General features: G+C 41.7%; 2 protein-coding genes across 4 annotated transcripts; one reads left to right on the top strand and one right to left on the bottom strand.

Moving 5' to 3' along the window:
- Window positions 1-429: 429 nt before the first annotated feature.
- LOC311491520 (uncharacterized protein) lies at window positions 430-2,884 on the bottom strand. Its single transcript, XM_084549455.1, has 8 exons — window positions 2,844-2,884; window positions 2,596-2,703; window positions 2,427-2,486; window positions 2,264-2,305; window positions 1,965-1,997; window positions 1,606-1,857; window positions 1,346-1,444; window positions 430-629 (listed from the first exon to the last, which is right to left on the bottom strand). The coding sequence occupies exons 2-8, from the start codon at window positions 2,645-2,647 to the stop codon at window positions 541-543; spliced, it is 627 nt and encodes a 208-aa protein (XP_084405581.1). The 5' UTR covers window positions 2,648-2,703; window positions 2,844-2,884; the 3' UTR covers window positions 430-540.
- Window positions 2,885-4,667: 1,783 nt separating this feature from the next.
- Window positions 4,668-14,717, top strand: rgs14b (regulator of G protein signaling 14b). Of its 3 annotated transcripts, none has more exons than XM_084550563.1 (15): window positions 4,668-4,990; window positions 8,171-8,192; window positions 8,342-8,487; window positions 8,585-8,677; window positions 9,300-9,443; window positions 9,545-9,703; window positions 9,810-9,885; window positions 9,998-10,071; window positions 10,275-10,493; window positions 10,761-10,837; window positions 11,171-11,297; window positions 11,723-11,804; window positions 12,497-12,549; window positions 12,720-12,810; window positions 13,636-14,717. In XM_084550563.1, the coding sequence occupies exons 1-15, from the start codon at window positions 4,868-4,870 to the stop codon at window positions 13,902-13,904; spliced, it is 1,755 nt and encodes a 584-aa protein (XP_084406689.1). In that variant the 5' UTR covers window positions 4,668-4,867; the 3' UTR covers window positions 13,905-14,717. The 3 variants fall into 3 exon arrangements, with proteins under 3 accessions (XP_084406689.1, XP_084406687.1, XP_084406688.1); XM_084550561.1 differs by lacking the exon at window positions 4,668-4,990 and adding an exon at window positions 5,410-5,702; XM_084550562.1 differs by lacking the exon at window positions 4,668-4,990 and adding an exon at window positions 5,411-5,702 and having other exon boundaries at window positions 10,001-10,071.
- The last annotated feature ends 6,145 nt before the right edge of the window (window positions 14,718-20,862 follow it).

The following is a 20,862-nucleotide window of genomic DNA, read 5'->3' on the forward strand; positions in this document are numbered from 1 at the left end:
CTTCCTGACCCGCTCACACAGACGGATATAAAAAAAGTTACCGCCATATGGCTGAGAGGAAAAATAAATGCTCCTAATGCCGAAAAAACAAATATAGTCAGGGTAGTATATGTAAGCTTAACACATAAACTTCAGAGGATTACAGCATGTTGTTGAGCCAGGGCATTTAGTAATTCTGTGTTCAAAAGTCAACTATGAAATCCCACATACATCCCACTATTGGAGAAGATTGGACGGCATTACTGTCTATATATCCATTACATGCCAGCCACTGTAAAGCTGCTCCGTGTGGTGTGCACTCCTGTGAGTAGAGCATTCAGCAGGATTAGCGTGAGCATACCCATCCTGCAAATGGATTAAAACATTTCTAGGCTTTTTTTTTTTTTTTCTCATCTCGACACACGAGTGACGCATCACACCATGAATCCACTCACACGCGCACACTTTGTCTCATAGACAGGGATAGACAGGGGCCTTTTATTTCTATGCAAAATGCTACAACATTACTGAACAACAGCATTCATCGAATCATTTGAATTTTTAGGACTCTCTTGGTGTGAACGGAGGTGGACCCGGGACGCCACTCTGTCCAGCCTGTGCCCTCTGCTTCATCCTCTCTTTGTGTTTAGCTGCAGAGGAAAAAGATTGATAATGAACATTAAGTCAAGTACAAGCTGTAAGCAAAGATTCAACACCACAATCAATATCACTCTTATTGTAGGGTGAATATCCACCAACCAGCACCTCTCATGTCCTCTGATTATCATGTCATTTCTTATTTGTTTAATCCAAAGTATAAACATGAAGCTAACTGGATTCTGGTTCCTGTTTCAGATCGAATGTCCAGACACGAGAGGAGTATTCAAATTCTCTTGTAGAGTGAGCGTCCCATAAACTGAGAATAAGGCCCTCGCCTTTGCTGCGTGTCATCCCATCTCTATGCTCTCTAAGCTCCAAAATGTCAGAATATTTATGCAAATTTACTTTACGATTCAAATCCTAGTCGAAAGAGATAAAATATCTTTATTAATCAGTTTTAGATGTGCTGTAGGCAGATTTACTACCTTTCCAGGGACCAGCTGTTTATCCATTTTTCAGTGTTTGTGCTAAGATAATCTAATCGGCTGCTGATTACAGCCTCAATCAGTGGACTCAGTAGTCCACTGTTTGAGGCTTTAGTCGTCATCAATCCTCTCACCAAACATATTTTTCAAAATGACACTCATTCGCTTATTTATATAGAATACCATAGACATACAATATACAGTACAAGAAATATATCTGAGAAACGAGAGGTGATTTATTTATTTTCTTTAAGCACAAGCAGCCTAAACTGAGCTCTTACCATTGTCCCTTCGCAGCTTGTATTTCATAGCTGCTCCCATAATCACAACCAGAGCCAAAGCTGAAACGCCACAGATCACCAAGATGATCACGGCGTTGCCTGGACAGTAACAAAAACAAAACCACAGACAGACAGTGAAGCATCCGAGGAGGTGATTACTCCTTTCAGTGTTATAGTTTCTTCATATTCATTTCTGACAATTGTCTGGCCTTTGGTTAATGGTTGGTTAAAATCTGAGTAGCAGGGAGATGTCCACTTACTTTCTACAGTGACCTCATGTGACGAAGAATTGAACTGGCCACATGTGCTGTTCACAATGCAGGCATAGTTGCCTTCCCCAGACGAAAGCACATTCGTGAGAACAAGCTGACTACTATTATTTGAGTCCTCGTCTTCCCCGTCCTTGGTCCACTTTATCAAAATCACATTGGGAAGGTTGTGGACACACGTTAGAGTGATGTCATCACCCTCTTTTATACTGGATCCAGGGGGGTTTATTGTCACCTCAAAGTCTAATGGCCAGACGGAACATTTAAGCAGCAACAATATAGTTAGATAACTGGACAGGTATAGCTTTATGTATTTCAGAACATGTTAGACGTTTATTGTTAGACGTTACCTCGTGTGCAGTTTGATGGAATCTCTGGCTTTCCTTAAGATAACATTAAACAAACAGAACAATAAATTCTTCATACTCAGCATTTAATTACAACAAAGCATACATAAAATAAAAAATAAATATATATATATATATTTTTTTAGGTTAAAATGCTACATATTGTGCCCACTCCAACTGTTAATTTAGGTCAAACAGAATAATCAAATTAATTTAGTTAACATTGGTTTACTGGGCTCCTGTGTATCGACTGAACTGTGCTGGTTGTAAAGTAAACAGGTAGAAAGAAAGAGAGGACTTACCATTCACACACTGAGTGGCGTTTTTACAGTACGAACAGGAATCTGTAGGGTAAACAAATTAAAAGAAGTGGGAGAAAAACTGCATTAGGAATTTTCGTTTTGCAGTTTATTGGCTGTGTTCATGCGACAATGTGACAAAGTTCAGGTTTTGTTTTCTATCCACCTCCCAGAGTGGCGTTACATCTCAGGCACTCATCAGGAACACATGAGGAGACAACATCAGCTAAAATAGGAGGATACAGAAGACATTATCATTAGTGAACCTGACATATGTATGGCACCAGAGAATAAGAAAAGCATATTCAGTTGCAAAACGCTAAGTGGCTCCTTACCCATGAGTAGAAGACCAAACAAAATACCCAGATACGTCTGTGTCTTAACCATTTTTTCATGTGAAAGATGGAGTTTAGAACAGTTTAAGAACTGAATGAGGCGAATCTCTAGAAAGAAAAAAAACAAACACTTAAATAAATTAGAAGCTGTAAATGTCACAGCAGTGACACACTTTAAACATCCCACATGAAGCATGAAATATCTTTATAAAGTTATATATTGTAAGGATGAAAGGATATTATTTTACCTGGTCTGTCTCTTCTCACGCAGACTTGAACGATGTCCTCTTCTGCTTTGCTTAAACTAATGGCGTTTGCACCGGGAAATGCACAGCAAACTGATTATAAACACTGATAGCGATGCAAATAAGTTCATTCCTGGAACGTCACAGCACAGACAATAAGTGTTTGTAGGTTTTGGAGATGGAAGTGACAGAAAAGCTGCTTTTATTTAAAATGAACACGTTATAGGCTTAAATGGTGGGACTTTTTTTAATTTTTAGTTTAGCTGCAAAAATAGCCAGAGGAAGAAGCAGATATATAAATACTTTCACTGAGGAGTTGAGGCATGAAGCCTGTTATCAGGAAAACAGTGGTTTACCTATGCAAACTCGTCACTGCCTCTGCACTAACCATGTAACGTCACATCATTTTATTAAGGACAAGTTTGATCAGAATTTTTGGGATTAAGGAATTGATATTAAGAATAAAAGCTTGATTGTACTTCATTATCTTTTATCAAAGTCATGCATGGCTTTCACACACTATTTATTCACACCGTGGCCAGTAGAGGGTGCTGTTGATTATCTGTCTTCTTTTTGTCATAAAGCTTCCCATTCAGTTTGCTTTTCCCAGCATGCATTGAGAGCAAGACATATTGAACAGAGTGCCAACATACCATAAAACCTTAGACGTAACAGCATACATGCAAACAGCGAACCTGAATACGTTCTATGAATTGAAACCTGAAATAATACACAAGATGAATATGCAAAGTCCACACAGAAATAGCTGTTTTGTAGATTCAAATTACCTCTGCGCCACCTTACCACGTTTCAGTCACATAATTCAATACATAATGTGGTCCTGTGTTATTTCCCCTGCGATTTGTGTTTCCTGCTTTTTCAATAGCTTGTTTACGTTTACTGTGAGCAGTCATGTTGGAGACGCATGAACATCTTCAAATTCAAGACTGTAACGCCAACAACTGTCTCTAAATTCTTTGTCACCACTGACTATTTTTTAAAATTTTTTTTTTATCTTCCGAATGATTAAAGGGAACTTGTGAAAAGGAAGAGGTGTGAGAGAATGTCAACCACTGATTTCCCCAACTGCAGTCGGCCTACTTTTGGGGGAAGTAAGTCTAGTCGATTTGGTCCTAAACAACATTTTAAAGTAACTATCTTCTGGAATAGCTTCTCTTTAATTTCAGCAGTTTTCTTAGAGAAATATCAGCCTGCATTCTGTGCTTGAAATTAAGTTAGTAAAAGAGTTAAACTCTGTCAGTGTTATGCATGTAAAACATAGATTGGATATATTCCACTAAAGTTGTCCCCTGATGCTTCATTGAGGAAGTGCCATTGGCAGATTAAAATACCTGCGTGTCAGATATTAATTTTATAAGAATGCCTCTAAAACAGTGACCGCATTCTGTATGCTAAATATCAGCATGGCACCCAAAATGGCTACTGCAACATGCCAACATTACATTATGATAAAATGAGGAAGGTTTAGAAAAGATTGGTTACATTTACAAGTTAGGCATAGGATATGAGGCACATCCGTTCTTGAGTCTTAAATGCAGAAAAGTGCTATGGGCTGTTTATTTTGGTAATAACACCTCCTCTGACACCACTTCTCAGATCTAGTCTTCACATTGTTTTCCGTGTAAAGCTTCTTGTTGTTATTTATTAACCCTAACTGGTGATATTGTGGCAAAGCCATGAACTTTTAACACTCACAGCAAACTAAATGTTAAATAAAATGCAAAATTTTAAGACAAATATGTTTTAAGTTGCACAAAAAGTGCAAAGAAACTAACATGACCAAAACTGCTTTGCTAGTAGGCTAAAGGTAAGTGCAGTTGTTGCTAGTTCCCTGATAAATTGTGTTGGATTAGTTAAACCGCCCGGGCACACCTGGCCAGTAGCTTGTGCGCATGTCAGGATTTATCAAAGATGGCAGGTGTTAATTGACTCGGACTGGTTTTAAATTCCAGGCCTGACTTGAAGGTCTGTCATTTGTTTCACGGTGTGTCTCCTTTCACCCGAAAATGGTCGCTTTCATCGGACTCTATCACAGGTTCTCCCGCCTGGTAAAAGTTGCAGCACTGAAGCAACACAAGGGATATGACAAATGGTTCACCATAGCTCGCGGCGTCACGGTGGACGAGAAGGTATGGCAATTTGGCTGGAAGTAGTGTGGTGTGCATGGGTGGTTGTAGTTTAACTTGGTCTATTCATTTAATCACTGTAGTAACTCTAATACTCTAATTATGAACTGCTGTGCACAAGACATCATGGAAAACTGGTTTATTATAATTTTAGTGAGTTATCCAGAATAGTGAATTAGGGTTTTCATTAAATGTCAAATGTAGAGAATAGCACTCACTTCACTTCGTGGTTTTACTTTTAAATTACTTCACTGTTTTGAAAAGCCACACAGCTATGACACATGTCTACAAAACAAAACTAAATGCAGACTTTTTGCAGACACCGTGTTTGTTTTATAATGGTTGAAAGCTGCTGAAGTAACTGAGCGGTGGCTGTTTTTAAAAAAACAGAATGAGTATGTCTGACTTGTCTGTGTCCCCACATCACAGTGTTTCTCAAGACGTAGGCTGAGAACAGTTTGATCATAGTAACCATACTTCCTCTTTTGTGGCTTGTTGCTATGGCAAGACTTCCCTTCCAGGCAGGAAGTGACAGCAAGGACCCAAATGATGAGTTTTTGCTGTGTGTATGAGTGTGCATCAAGTTTGGGTGGAGCACTCTGCTGTGTCCCCTGACACCGTGAACACTGTGAAGAAGAGCTCAGTTTTTAAGTCTGGCGTCTGGGCCACCATGGCGAAGAACGGCAATGCTTTAGGGATTCCTGTCGGCCACATGGTGAGTTGGCACCTCTCGTGTTAGGCTGGAGTCTGTGTTTTAGATGTCCTGCGGGTCAAGTGGTTTGTGTATGCGCATGAAGTATAATATAAGCGGCTTTAGTCGCCCTCACATAGTGGAATTTATTGAAGAGGAAGCAGTTGGAGTTGAGTACCACAGAGTTGTAGCTTTGTAATCAACCTGAGTGCCAGCTGAAAATGTTGTCTCCTTTTATAGTCTTAGTCTAAAGCCTTGTTGGTCTGCGTTGTTAGTGCACCGATAATATCAAGACCAGAGGATCAAGAGTGCAGTGGAGCAGTTGTCTTGTGTTGGCTCGTATTGTCTGTCTCCACTCCTCGACAGTGCCTGAACCAATCAGGCGGTGTGGCTACAGTTGGTTGCTATTGAAAACAGGCTGGGCCTTCTTGAGCCAGAAGCAGAAACTGAGCCATGCCTGTTGGCCAATCTGTCATGTGTAGGCTGAGCTGGCTACAGTTTTGTAAGTGTGAGACGGTTGGATTTCTTGAAATAGTTCTGCTCTGCAAAAGGTGTGAAAGTGTATCTATAAATGTTTTTTTTTTTTTTTTTTAAGCACAGGGGTCTAGGATGTTGCTGCAGTTGAGAAAAGTTGTTTCTTCAGTTTGCATTTGGTATGAATTTAAATATACCATTACTATCTGCTACATTACACTCTTCTCCTGCATGCAGTATACGTACATGCCTGTATCTGTTTAAAGTGACTTTCAGAGATCGAAGGCCGTGCCAGTAAGACGACGAAGAATCGTGTGTTTTTATCCCGGCTGGTACAAACAGTGGATAAAGTTTGTCTGACTTCTTCTGTTTACTTCCTTCGGTCCTGAGTCAGACCTGGGTAGTGTATTTATTTTTAGACACTGGGTTGGGATGTTTGGAAACCAAATTTGCACAGTAGGTCAAAAAAAAAGAAAAAAAAAAGAGGTGGAGTCACAGAGAAGCTCACACCTGCAGAAACCACCAGCCCATTTCAACCTTATATGGTCAAAGATTAGCATTTGTCGAGCGCTTATACAAATGCACCCTCTACGTGTTCATCACAACATATATATCGTCTCACCAGAATAGTGAGCGTTGTGGCTATGTCCGCACGTCTGATCCTCCACTGCCTTATAAACTTTCAGTTGGGTGCAAGGTTAGATTGTGGCTTGAAGGGTTTCCTAAATAGGAGATAGTTTTAGTCCCTCTGATTTACTGTAAGTTTTTGTGTCTGATTAGTATATACTGAGAGAGAGCAGCCTTGCGTGACTCAACAGTTGGCTCAGGTACCTTTTGATGTGGGTCACTCTAGGAGTTGGGTGCGAAGACTGTGACATAAATCGTAATCGTAATATCTTAAAACAGTTCACAGTACAGACATCTCTGTAACACAAAGCTGGGGTGTCAAGCACAGGTCAGTTTGCACAGAATGATGTGATAAATACCAAAAGGAAAGGCAAAATTTGAAAAAGAAAAGCAAAGAACATCACCGCAAGCTAACCCAGGAGGAGTAATTAAAGTTTATTATCAAATGCCACAGCTGGTGAAAATCCAAATGTAATTTTGAGTATGGTTATAAAGCAGAATGAACTGTAGTTTCTGTGACCTTATATGTATCTGAATGGCACTAGTGCGACATTTTCACCACAAATGGTGACGGTGTTACTACATTTGTAAACCTTACATCCAGCCTACCCTCTCTGCAGATGGCCACGCAAGAGACGTACCTACTTAGACTGACAGACTCACTCACATTCACACCTCTGGGCAATTTTAGAATTGGAACCCACAAGTCTGTGGACTGTGGGAGGAAACCAGAGCCCCCGGAGGAAACCTAGACAGAAGAACTCGCCAAACAGAAGTACTAGTTGTGTAAAACAGTTCGAGGCAGTCTGTCCCCGTTTAAACAATATGTTCGTATAACTGGATGCGCAAGCAGGAGCTTTCCACTGTGTACATTCACGGATCAATAAATAGGTGACATGATGCCCGGGTGACATGCAAACACAGGTTTGTGTCTATTGCTGGCGCATTGCCTGAACTGAAACAGAAAGAACGTGTACAAGATGTGAATCCGGCTTTGAATGAACTGAATGAGATCTATTGTCATCAGTGTTGAAACCACTTCCTGTGAAAACAGCCTTGGCTGATTGCACTACAGTTACATAGAGGAGAAAAACATGCAGCTGCTGTTCACATTTCACTTCCTATGTGCATGCCAGAAAGTACTGTACTCTAATGTTAAAAATGTTTCTGCATATCTCAACAAAGTTATCTGAATGTAATTCAAATGAACATCGGTTCTGTGCTTTACATTTGACTGTACAATCTATGTACATAAATACAGTTATTATTTCTGAGTTACTCAAGCAGTTAGTTTCTAAACTAATACAAGACTAGACTAGTTGAATAAGCTTTAGTTTGAGTCTAATAAAGTTCCCTGATTTTTTTTTTTTTTTTTGTCTCTCTGTTCACAGAGCCAGGCAGTGTCAGATGGAGGTAAGCATGAACAGTCTACGTGCACACTGCTAAACCTTTCACAGTCCTACAATCTGAGCATGTCTGTGCATGAAAATACGTGATTCAGTCTCGTTCTCTGTCAAGATTTTCTGTGCCGATAAATGGGTGTGTTTGTGTCTGTGTTGCAGAATTGAACATGTCTGCGCGGGGCTGTGGAGGCAGCAGCTCCAGCCTTCCAGGGACTCCAGGTGGAGAAGCCACTAACAGCGTTATGGGCTGGGCCGTCTCATTTGAGAAGCTGCTGGAGGACCCCAGTGGTGTCAGTTACTTTACGGTGAGACACACTAAACTGTCCAGGAGCAATTTAAGTGTTAATGTCTAATGGATTCTGACAGTGTGTTCAAGCTTTGTGCATGTTTGTTTGATCACAGGCCTTTTTGAAGTCTGAAGTGAGTGCGGAGAACATTTTATTCTGGCAGGCTTGTGAAACGTTCAAAAAGATTCCAGCCACCTCCTTGGATGAGGTATGAATACACTTGTACCTTTTTACACAGTGAACTAGCTTCATTTGTATATTTTTACAGATAAGACGTTAAATGTTTAGAGTGAGTAGTGACCTGTAGCTACCACTGCACAGCAGCTGTAATCCAGTAATATATTAGTCAGGTTCCAATCTTTACGTAGAGTGTATAATTGGTTTATTACTTTCTTGTCAACTTCAGTAACAAAGGAAGCTATATTTCTGCCTTATTTTTCAGTGGTCAGGTGTTTTAAAAGCTAACATCCATCTATTTTGTACCTCTCAGTGGGGTAAAATTGTTAATGTAATGAATTATATGAGTAACGGACCAAGTGGGGCAGAAAATGATGGGACTGATATATCCACATATCAGACTGGTTTCTGTGGTTGCTCAGGCCTGACTGCACTTTAGAAACTTGTAAATTTTGCTGTATGGATGCTTCGAAAGAGCTGATTTGATTGTTGTTATAGGAAATGCTCAAATGAAACCCTGAAAGTAATCAACGCGGTGTGTCACTGACTGTGTCTGTTCTTGCCGATGTCTGAAAAGTTTAGCATTACGAAAGTTGAGGTCATATCTCATCTTCAGTATGATTCAGTCTGAGTGAGCTGCTGTTGTTTTCCAGCTGAAAGCAGCAGCTCGCAACATCTACAACACCTACCTATCTGAAAGCGCTCCATACTCGGTCAACATCGATGACACAGCTAAGACGGAGGAGAAGGACCTGGAACAGCCCACACCTGACATGTTTGACAAGGCTCAAACACAGGTTTGTATGTTATCCACATTCACATTTGAGCTCAGGAATACAGTGATTAATTGTTGGTGCCTTAGATGACCATGTGCTCCACTCTTCCTGTTTTGTGTCAGATATTTAAGCTAATGAAGATGGACAGCTACAGGCGTTTTGTGCGCTCCCCTCTCTACCAGAGCTGCACCTTGGCATGTGTAGAAGGCAAAGCTCTACCTCAGATCTCTGCAGGGTCTGTATCTAAGGGATCCTGGGAGAATGTGGCCACCAGAAGGACTGTAAGTAGTAAGGAGTAGATGGACTGAGGGACAGGGAAGGGAAAGATTTGGAGGTTTACATTAATAGCTTTTTTTTTTATTATTTCTTTTTTCCTGTCTCCAACAGAACAAGAAGTCAGACTCCAACAGCTTGCCAGGTGGGAAGAGTGCCTCAGAGAAACACAAAAGAGAATCCTGGGGAGGTAGATGGTTGTTCTTGTCCTGCTGTTTAAAGTCTTGATGAACATCCTGTGACTTTATTTTATGGCTTTTGTCTCACTTTTTTTCTGTTTTTGTTCTCCCCATCAATATCAGTAGATTCCAACTATCATCTGTCAGTCAAGTCGTCCAGCAGTGTGGAGCTTGGCTCCCTCTACAGGCCGAAAGAGGTCAGTACATTTGTGGGGGGAAAAAAACATTTGAAACTGGTTGGGATGATAGGAAAGCAGTGTTTTGAAGCACACAACTATGACAAGATGCAAACACTGAGGTGTTAAATCTTGGCTTAGAGAAAAAAATCTCACTCAAAACTGAATTATTATTTTTATTATTATTATAATATATTTTTCACTCTTCTCTATCTGTGATATAGAATGGCCGTTCGAGTCCCCGCTTCCCCGAGCAAGGAGTTGGAGCTGGTGTTCGTTTAGGGGTGGAGGGGGGCTACTGCTGTGTCTACCTACCTGATGGCAGTGCCTCCCTGGCGCCCACACGTAATGGCCAGCCGATCAAAGACATGCTGTCTAGCCTGTGTGAAAAGAGAGGCTTCCCACTGAAAGATGTCATCATTTACCTTCACGGCAAGGATAAGGTGTGTCCCCCCTGTCCTATCTACAGCAGCAGCTTCAGCCTAAAATCAGGATAGTCAAAAAGCCCTCCTGTACCACACCACAAAGGTGTTTTTAACGGACAGTAGACAGACATGATGACTTGGTTCCTGTTCTTACAATCTTTCACTACCTCATCTCACTCTCTCTTCATTTCTGAAACTTATTGTCAAGTGCTCCATGTTGTTGCTGACATCTACAAAAATCACTCTCTTTTCTTTGTGTCTGATCCATCATTGCTCTCTTTACAGCAACCCTTATCACTGGACCAGGACTGCTCCGTACTGAGAGATCAGCAGGTCTCTCTCGAGCTCAGGGTGAAGTTTGCGTGAGTCACTTCTTCACTTCCTTTTTTTTGACACCCCCCCCTCCCCCCCCTGCAGGATTCACACCCACATCCCCACTACAACATGTCACCACTTCTCACCATGTTAGTGTGACGTTCTTGTGTTAACATGAGTCTGGCTCTCCAGGCAGAAATCATTTTAGTTGCCAAATTAAATCAAATTTGGATTTCCTTCTAAGATTTCATTGGTTGGCAGGTTTCTTAGTGAGTACACGCTGTGCATGACAATGTTGCTGCACTGCTGTTCCACTTTTTTCTTGATTCAGTTTGAGTCACTTTGAGATGAAAGGTTGTTAAAATCCATGTGTGTTTCAGGCTGGAGATTGCCTTCACTGGTAAGACAATGGGTATCATGGTGAAGTCAAGTAAGACACTGCAAGACGCCCTCTATGCAGTGATGCAGAAGCACCATCTCAAGCCACAAGAGGCCGTGGTCACCATGGTGAGTGTGGAACAATGTGTAGCCTGAGTAGTTATTAATGCAAGTAAATGACAGATTAATTATTTTCTCTCAATAGTCCAGGAATTGAAGAATGAATCACTTATCTGACATTTTAAAACTACTTTTAAAGAAATTCAGTCACTCATTTGCCTCCCCTTCCTACATCAGCCATTGCTAGGCAACAACAGCGTCCAAGTTCTTTTTAATATTTATGGAAAATGTGTTATTTTGATGTGATTACTGTCAATTGAATGTTGATGTTTCACCATTTTGGTAGAGGAGCAGGTAATGAGATCATCAAATGCATGTAATTTTCCCTGGGCTTCACATAATCCATCCTCATCCACACAAAATGGTGCGAGTCATTGTCCGGGTGTGCACGTGCCCGACCGGAATCCTTGATTTTATTTTCTTGTTCGTTTCAGGTTGGAAGTGACGAGCCCGTTAATATGAGCAGCAATGTGTTCAGACTGGCCAATAAGACGCTACGACTTGACAAAGCCAAAGGTTAGCTTGACCTTTTAAAAGCCTCGGTGATGGGTTTTAATTTGAACCAGGCGGAATCGTGTTTACAACATTTAAACTAATGCGCTACACGTCTTGCCGAAAAACAGCCACAGGATGAAAGGAAACCTGACGAGTAACCGAAATCAAAGTTTAATCGAATCAGCTGAAGGCACAGTGCAGCTCTCCGTCGGCTGTTAATCGATTGTTTGGGTGATACATCGGCCTCGCTGTGTGTGTTCTTTGCTCTTGCCTTAGCCTCTTTACTTATTTAATTGTTTTTTTTAATGGGTCCAAGAAAGTGTTCTGCTATTTATGTCTTCCACTCCTTTGTAGCAGGAAAGTCTTTTCACTGTCCACATTACTGCCCTGGTTTTTCTGTGTCTGCCTCCATGTTCCTCTTTCTCTGCTGCTGTGTCACTTTGAGTTCACTCACCTCATTTCCCAAACGCTAAGAAACCAGAACCAGCTTCACTCTGGATCAGGGCTCTCCGCCTCGGCTCCACTCGCTGCGTTTAGGAAGAGCAAAGTGGATTTGATTAGAGTGGTTGTATCCCACGAGGACCACTTGGTTTCTTGTCCACAATATTTTATATAATTGATCTCGGTGCTCACTGACGACTTTTTCTTCTGGAAGTAGAACTACTGTTTATTTATTTTTTATTTGTCTTTCATTTGTCTCTGTGTGGATACAGGTAAAGACCAGACTAACGCTTCCAGAGGCAATGTTTCCTCTTCAGCCACACAGGTGAGCCTATGAGAAAAGAAACTTTGGATTGCTTCTGTATGAGACTGAAACCAAACATGTTCTTGTGGCTTCTGAAATAAGTGGCCAATTTATTTATTATTTAATAATGTTGTGAATAATGTTGTAAAAAAATTGCTTAGTAACAATTCTGTGATCTGTTTTTATCACAGGCAGGGACAGGGAGCGCAGGTCTGGGGTCTCAATCGTCCCCGCAGACAAACAGACCCAGGAATCGGGCCAATAAGAACCGTGAAATGGACGGTAGGACACCTCAGCAGTATCATGTAGACCAGGGGTGCCCACACTGTTTTAGCTTGCGAGCTACTTTTACAATGACCGAGTCAAAGTGGTGTGTCTGTGTGTGTCTCTATATATATATATATATATATATATAGATATATATATAGATATATATATAGATATATATATAGATATATATAATAAAGTTGTGCGTGGCTGTAGATGTGTGCCACTGAACTGAGGGCATGTTGCAAATATAAAGTAAATAAAGATGGAAGTTTGTCTTGTTGTTTGCTTTGGAGTTGCAACGGATACATGTTTTAGACTAACATCTGAAAAAAACATTTTTAATGGCATGCGATCTACCCACACTACCATCGCAATCTACCGGTCTATCGCGATTGACGTAATGAGCACCCCTGATGTGGGCGATAACGTGTCAAGATAAATGAGAACTTTATTTATTTTTAAGATAATTTCACCACAAGCGGTAACTGAATGAATGAATTTCACCACACCTGCATTTAGAAGCTTTTCTGGAGCTCTGAATCATTTCACAGCAGATCCAAAAAATATTTAAAATTTCCAGGAAATATTTTGTAATTAACTGTTGCATTATAAACTTAACAGTATACAAAGTTATGTTGCACGTGCATTATAAAGTTGAACAAAATAAGATTTTTGTCCATATCTCCCAACCCTAGTGTCCAGCATGTCCTCTACATACTGCCTACATGCTGTCACATGCAAAATGTGAATGCCTTGGTCAGATTAAAATAGCACAGTGTTATTTATATATTTATCTGAAAGCAGTTTCATAATTATTCTTATTTTTTTGTGTGTCAGGGTTTCTGGACATGCTGACGAAGGCTCAGTGTTGCAGGGTTGACGACCAGCGGGGCCTGCTGACTAAAGAACAGCTGGAGATTCCCTCGTTCCTGCAGGTGCCCTCAGACCAGGAACAGGACACGGACGAGCCCAGTACGAGCCCCTCTACCACTGACGACTCCAAACCGGAAACCGAGGCCAAGGAGTCATCAGCTTCAAGTTCAGCTGCAGCAGCGGATAAAACCGCGGACTCTGCATCTAAAGACATGAGGGAAACGACAGTATGAAAGTTGTATATAAAGACATTATCAAAAACTGTGTCTCACAACGTCGGGTTGTGAATGATGTCAGAAGACAACAAAAAGTTATTTCTAAAGCACTTTTTATAATAGTAAACATATAAGCTCTTAGACAGCAGTGTGTTCAATCTCTGCTGCTGGTCTCTTGCCTTTTAAGGCAAAATGTAAAGACGTAGAAGAAGTAAGATCATGGCAAGCATTCATAGTGTCAAAAACACTACGGATCCTTACAGGAAAATGTTTGCTATGAATTGTTTGATACACCCATCAATGTATATTTAAAAAAAAAAAAAAAAAAGGTAGCTAAGCATTTCAGCCTGAATCTTGTTTAAATGTTTAATGCTGCACACATTTTGATTTACCCTTCACACTGTTGCTGTTTTCACAATATCACTTCACTCGTGTTTCTTTGAACTCTAAGCTAAAATGTGTTTCTGCACAGGAACAAGTGACTGTCCAGCTGGGGCTTTTTTTAAAAAGTGTTTTGCACAATTGTGTTTTCTTAATTCAGCTTTGATCAATCAGTGTTTTATGCAAATTAAGTTTTAATATTTGCCATTTGTGTGCTTTGTGTGTTTCTGGCATTTAAAGAGTATGTAGTTTGCTGCGATGGCACTTTGAGAAGCCTTGGTCAAGTCCTGTTTTCCTGTCAGCTAAGACTACGACTCAGGGTCCAGAGCAATAATTAGAAATGTGATATTACAGGTAGTGAAACCGATGCTGTGATATTTTGCAGGGTGTTTATCTAAAGTGTATATCTTAAATTAAAGTGTTTCATGACGAACTGTGATTTTTATTTTTTCTCTGTTTGCATTTGTTGTGGAGAAAACATGTCAGGTTTCAGCTTGGTGTTTTTTTTTTATTTTTTTATTATTGGACGAATCACAGAGGTCAGTTTCTGACTTGACAAATGATACATGATTTGGTTTTACATGTAGTTTATCCAGAACCCCCACTCCCAGTGGACTGTCTCTGTGACTCATGCAGAGTAAAACAAGTCTGCGCTTTGATTACCTTCATTCATTCATTCCTTCATGTGTCTGCTAAAGGAGATGCTGTCATGTAATGATGTCATTTGAGCACAGTGATGGGGATCATCGCTGTGCTACGATTGGCTCCAAGGATGGCTTTGCAACCAATGGCCGGCTTTAAATGTCCGTGGACTTGTTGCTGGAAGGTGATTCCAGCTGAGGAGTCTGGAAGGACTGTGTGTTTGGCTATTGTATGTGTTAACAAATGCGATGAGTCATAGCCTACTCCACATGGATGATGTCAGCAGGATACATGTTTCAGAGTATGTGGCAATACACAGTTTGGAAAGCATCTCATTCACCATCTTACCTGTTTATACTGTGACCTTGTATAAATGGTTGTCATTGAAATATAAATGATAAGAGCCAGATTAATGTGCAGCGTGTGATACCTGCTTGTAGCAGCCACAGCTTCCTCTGCCAGCGTGGAGACATTAGCATATAGAGCCATGAGTGGCACACCTGGTGTGTGTCTCCGTGTGTCTCCATCCATGCGTGAGTGGTGCGTCGGCGGAGCTATGAATGGGCAGAGAGGGGTGTTCTCTCTCTCTCTCTCTCTCTCTCTCTCTCTTTCTCTCTTTCTCTCTCTTTCTCTCTCTCTCAGACACCATAGCAGCAGTGAGATGAGGAGTGCCATCTACTCCACTGCACGTCTGCTGTACTGAGAGGAGAAAAGGGAAGGAAGAAAAGGAGGTGAGTGTCTGAATTCACCCCGGGCATTGCATTAATCTCCTTTTTTTTGGGAGGGGGGGTGCGATCGCTCAGTTTTTGCCTGCCCTTTCTTTCTTTCAGTCACTCCCATCATTCATCCTCCCTCTTGTCTGTCACTCACTGCATTACTGTGCTTGATGAAATGTCTTATGCACCCCTGCGATAAACCTCTTTCTCATTCATGGAAAAGCTCAGATTTTCATTTAGATTGTGCCACAGCTTTCTCCCATCTCTGTTCTCATTGACTGCTTTCAGTTTAAGCTTGGCATCATGAATTTGTCCGTTCTATATTGGGATAAGTAACTGAATATCTCAAAGTGTTTATTTTCAGTCCTGCTAATGGGAGCTCTGAGTGGTCCTCACTGTGTCTTTGAGCGTCCTGCAGAGGAATACATAAGTGCTGTAAAACAAAAACCCATCTAGATCAATGCATGCACATTAGTGTGGAGAAAGAAAGCTCCTGCTCAGCCGGACAGAGTCTGTAATCGGCGTGTTTAAAAATGAAAACAATCGTGGATTCATTAACAGTGACTCTGTTATCAGGTGAGATGCACATGGCTCAGCTGTGATTTGGACGGGGAGCAGCTGTGCCAGGCGAATGCTGACTGAATTCATCCAGCTGGAGGGGACTGGGGGGGGGGGGGGCTGGGCTGTATATATATATATGTATGTGTGTTACACCTGAACATGTCAGACCAGACGGCCTATCATCATCATCAAAAAAAGGGACATAATGTCCTTGACGCTGCGAGCCGTCTTCACTGCGTTCTTTACTCGGGCAGTCAGTAAAATTTCTGGCCGCACGCTCACCTTGGTGCTCTAAACGTCTCAGCGTGGTCGTAATTGCACACATCCTGAGCCAGCGAGCTTCTGGGATCAGCATGTTCAGCAGCAGTGGTGCGGCGAGGCAGCTCAAACGCTGATTTCATCCTCTGGACTGGGTTAGTTCTCCCAAAAGAGTTGAACTATGAGCCACGGTCATCATTTTTAAATGAATCAGTGAATGAACACCGGTTGAAGGTAGTCATTTGACAGATGTACAGGTCTGTCTTCCAGTGCTAGAAGAAAGAAGGAGTGATGATGATGAAGAGGAAACTTGACAGTAATGTCTTTTTTTTTTATCTTTTCTGTGAAACTCTTTCAAAAACACATTCAAGTTGAGCTCAGGGATTTCATGTCTCTTTCTCAGTTGAGAAGTTAATTAGTGTTGACCCAACACTCAAACACAGTCTCAGCTTCTGCCAACATTATGGATACAAATCTCCAGAACGGATTTGGTTCTTATGTAAAGCAGATGTTAACTCCGACATTTTATCAAGGACTGTAAAGGCTAAGTACTTTGGCAATTAAACTTTTCTACCTCTGTTTAATCTTGCTCTTCCAGTTTAGTCGGGCAATAGGATGTGAGAAGGGAAGGGAAGGCTTTTATTGTGTTCGCCCATCCTTGCAGAAGGAGTTTTGTGCGAGTTTGTCCATGTAATAATACATGAGAGCTTTCTGCGAGTCTTTGTATTCATACCACAAAGAGGTTAAATGTTTTTGACTGCGTCACCTTGGTGGTTGTGGGACTGTTCATGTGGATTAATCGATGGAGAAGTCAAATCCACAGGGCTTTTCCACTTCGGCTGCAGGAGCTGAACTTCCACCCGCCTCAACCTACGCGGCCCTCTGTCCTTTCGCTTCTCCTGCAAAGGAGGGATTCCTCGTCTGCGCAGAGATGAACATGCAGGGACCGAGGGCGCAGACAGAGTGAGGCAAGCAAATCACTCTCATTTAGGTCATTTGCCTCAGTGAGCCTGTCAGAGCGACCCGGGCCAAGCTGAATGCCTGCCCTGCCATCAAGGCTGGAATTGTCCTCCTCATAGGGCTTTAATGCACATCTTAGAGCAGCCCTGTATAGCCCTGGGTGTGCCAAAAGTACCAGAATGCGTGTCGTAATAGACCGTGCATGAAAGAAGCCGTGAACTCTCAGCGGGGTCAGTCCCACTTGTGTTAGCAAGCCTTAGCTAGCAGGCAGGGACTGTTTGAATATCACATATATTCCACTCTGAGTAGGACTTTATAATGGAGTCCCCTGCAGTCAACACAGTGGGCGAGTGGCCTCCTGTTGATCAGCTCCCATTCATTCTTTATGAGCCCAGGGCTGGATGCTTCCTGTTGAGCGGCTGACTGAACTTGAGCTCAGGGTGGGGACGAGTGCAGTTCACTTTTCCGTTTAGTCAAATGAGACTGGTTTAAACAGTGCACAAAGGTGACATTCTTCTGTTTGGTACATCAACAAGGATTTAGCAACACTTATCCTTTAAATGGCACACGGAGGCTTATTTAGTCTCTATGAGTTGAATGTGTTCAAACCGTATCCACATGGATATCTTGTAACGGTCAAACTCCCACTAAATGTTACCCGAAGATTACTTTAATTATGATTTTATAGTAATAGCTACTTATGGTTAGTATTATAGAGAATTCCAGGTGCTATATTTATTCCAGTAGGTGGTCATATACAAAAATAACTGTAACTGGAGCACATCGGTCATATCCCAGCAAACAGATGTACGTGAAAGCATCAGATAGTGTTGAGATTTTTTATGTGAGACTTCGAAAGAACCTCTTTCTTTCTTTTTTTTTGGTCAAGCCATCTGTCATGCATAAATGCTTCGCCAAATCTGTCCCCGCCGATAGGATTTCCACCTCTGCTGCGTCCTCCATTCGACAGAGAATCAGAATAGGAAACCACTCAACCTGTCGTTCCAACTGAGACGCCAGGAAGTGTGTTGATCCGATCACACCGGCTGACTGGATGTCAGAGAATAGCAGACATCGGCGGGGGGATTGTTGGGCTGTAAAAATCAGTCTGTTGGACATTGACCCAGACTCAAAGGTGTTTTGTCCCCGACCACCAGGGATCCTGACGCCAGCTGCGGCTCTGGCTGTGACTGTTGCCTTGTATTCGCTGTGACATTTCTGTTCTCCAGGAATCGCTGTTTATCAGTGTGAGGCCTTTTGGAGCTTTATCCTTTATTTTTGTATGACAATAAGTATGATGTTGAGGTTTAGCCATCTTCTAGGTCTGGTTGACTTGCAGTCACGTAAAAAAAGGTGTATTTATCTATCTGTTGCTACACATCAAGATGAAAATCAGAGACAGAAGAAGCAGTTTGTGCATAAATTAGCACCAAATTCAGAAAGAAAGAAATAAAGTAATCCAGAAAATCATTAAACTCAACGTTCGTATCGATGGATATCTGAGTTAGAGACGCCATCTAGTGAGAAGAGCCCATAGCTGCACACTCATCAGCTTGTCTGCGATCGCTCTTAGACCTTCTTCACAGCACTAATATTGACACGTCATAGCAACTTTTATTAATGGCTGCATTACATTTAGAGGAGGTCATGCTGTAGTTCATTGTGGGTTAATATTGTGGCTTCCTGGACTCTTCATTAATACCCCTGTGATGGTTTTAATGTGGCCAGTCAAAGCGTCTATTGATTTGTGATTTTCAAACATTGCAGGATTAATGAGGGGATCAGTCGGAGCTTCCATTTATAAGAACATTGCATTTAACCTTTGTTATTTTATGCGTGGAGGTTAAGTTGCTCTTTTTCTTTCTCTAAACTTTTGCAGTCGTGGATCCAGAGTTTGCGAAAGGACGAGGCGATCCATCCCGAACGAGCATCTGCACTGAATTCCTCCTGAGGAAAAAAAAATCTTTAACTCAGCCATGGAGCAGAAGACAAATGAGGTGCTTGGAAGCCTGATATGCATAACATTTGAATCACTCTGGCGCCGTCTAATGCAATCCTCCCTCTCTCGCTCTCCAGTCTCCCACCACCACCTCCCCTCAGAAGCACATGAAGAACAGGTCCAAGTCCACAGAGGAGGTGCAGCAGTCAAAGAAGGTGAGCAGGAGCTTGACATTCGTGCAGTGCCTCGACTGCTCTGTCGAGAATCAGATCTAACCAGAGCGTCGTGTCTTGTTTAACAGGCCTTTTCCTCACAAAAATCACTCCCAGGCAGGCCAGAACTGGACAACGTGAAGGTGAGCTTTATATGTGTGAGGTGTGGTTGTTTTTCTACATTTACAGAAGCAACAGTACTCCCTTTTCAGTTGCTTCCTCGCTGTCACCTCCCAAGTACCAATGGAAGTCTATTTGAAATCTAAATCTGTAGCTGAGCAGTATTTTTACATCTCTGTTGCAGGAGTGTCCTGACGGCTCTGACACGCCCTCGTCCTCCACCGAAGAACTAAAGTGATTGGAAAAAAATAAATTTGACATCAAACTACAATATCATCATATAAACATAAAACGAATAAAATGTTTAAGAAACTTGAGAACGTTACAAAACATGTAATACATTAATTACAATGAAAAGCTGAAGGAAAATTTGAAAGCTGAATACAAACACACAAACTCACCCACGCACACCGAGACATTTAAACCGATGGACACCTGTGATGATGCTGTTTCGTTGTACTGTGAGTGGCGTATACATACCAACTGAATGTGTACTGACAATAAAGAGTGAATCCATCCCTTTGTTCTGCTCTCATTCGCAACGACTCACGGCTAATGGAGCGCTGGAATATATCACTTACAGGGGAACGGCTAAATAAAGCAGCCGTCGTTTAGGAAGCCGTGCACAGGGAGTTGACACGGGTGATGGCAGAGACAGGAAACGGGTACCTGCAGTGCGAATGCCTTTCAAATAAAATGAAAATTGCCGGTTTTCATCCGTGGTCTGCAATTAAAACATTTGCAGGGTGTCGTTGCACACAGGAACCCTGCATATGACAACCAGTGAGAGCACCAGTTAAAAACGGGGTTCATTCTTTTCACGGCGTTTATCGGCCGCCTCGGTGTTAATGATGCAATCTGAAAAATGTGAAATGAGTGAAAAATGCCCATGCTGACACAGAGAAGCAGCACAAAAGCACATTAAAGCACAGTTAGAAAGTTTAAATTGTCACCCACCATGCTGTACACATAAACATATAAAATAAAATTCCTTATAAACCCTTTTTCTTTTCTTTTTTCCCATTAATACTGTAATATGTATTTGCCAAATGTGCCATAAGTCTGCTCAGAGGGGTCATGATCACAGTGACAAGAAACGGACGCACAGCTCACTCAGCTTTATCTGTTTCCTGCCCACACAACTACTCTGTGGGCCTGTTCAGACCTTGCGCTAAGATCTGATCTGG

The sequence above is a fragment of the Chelon labrosus genome (assembly GCF_963514085.1).
Source record: "Chelon labrosus genome assembly, chromosome: 8".
NCBI lineage: Eukaryota > Metazoa > Chordata > Actinopteri > Mugiliformes > Mugilidae > Chelon > Chelon labrosus.

Bases quoted from the DNA above. Each gene is read 5' to 3' on its own strand.
- LOC311491520 (XM_084549455.1), bottom strand. From the start codon at position 2,647: ATGGTTAAGACACAGACGTATCTGGGTATTTTGTTTGGTCTTCTACTC. The intron at 1,998-2,263 runs GTAAGTCCTCTC...TGTTATCTTAAG, and splicing joins CGCCACTCAGTGTGTGAATG to GAAAGCCAGAGATTCCATCA. The intron at 630-1,345 runs GTAAGAGCTCAG...TTTCCTCTGCAG, and splicing joins CAAGCTGCGAAGGGACAATG to CTAAACACAAAGAGAGGATG.
- rgs14b (XM_084550561.1), top strand. From the start codon at position 5,556: ATGAGTGTGCATCAAGTTTGGGTGGAGCACTCTGCTGTGTCCCCTGAC. The intron at 10,838-11,170 runs GTGAGTCACTTC...TGTGTGTTTCAG, and splicing joins GAGCTCAGGGTGAAGTTTGC to GCTGGAGATTGCCTTCACTG. The intron at 12,550-12,719 runs GTGAGCCTATGA...TTTTTATCACAG, and splicing joins TTTCCTCTTCAGCCACACAG to GCAGGGACAGGGAGCGCAGG.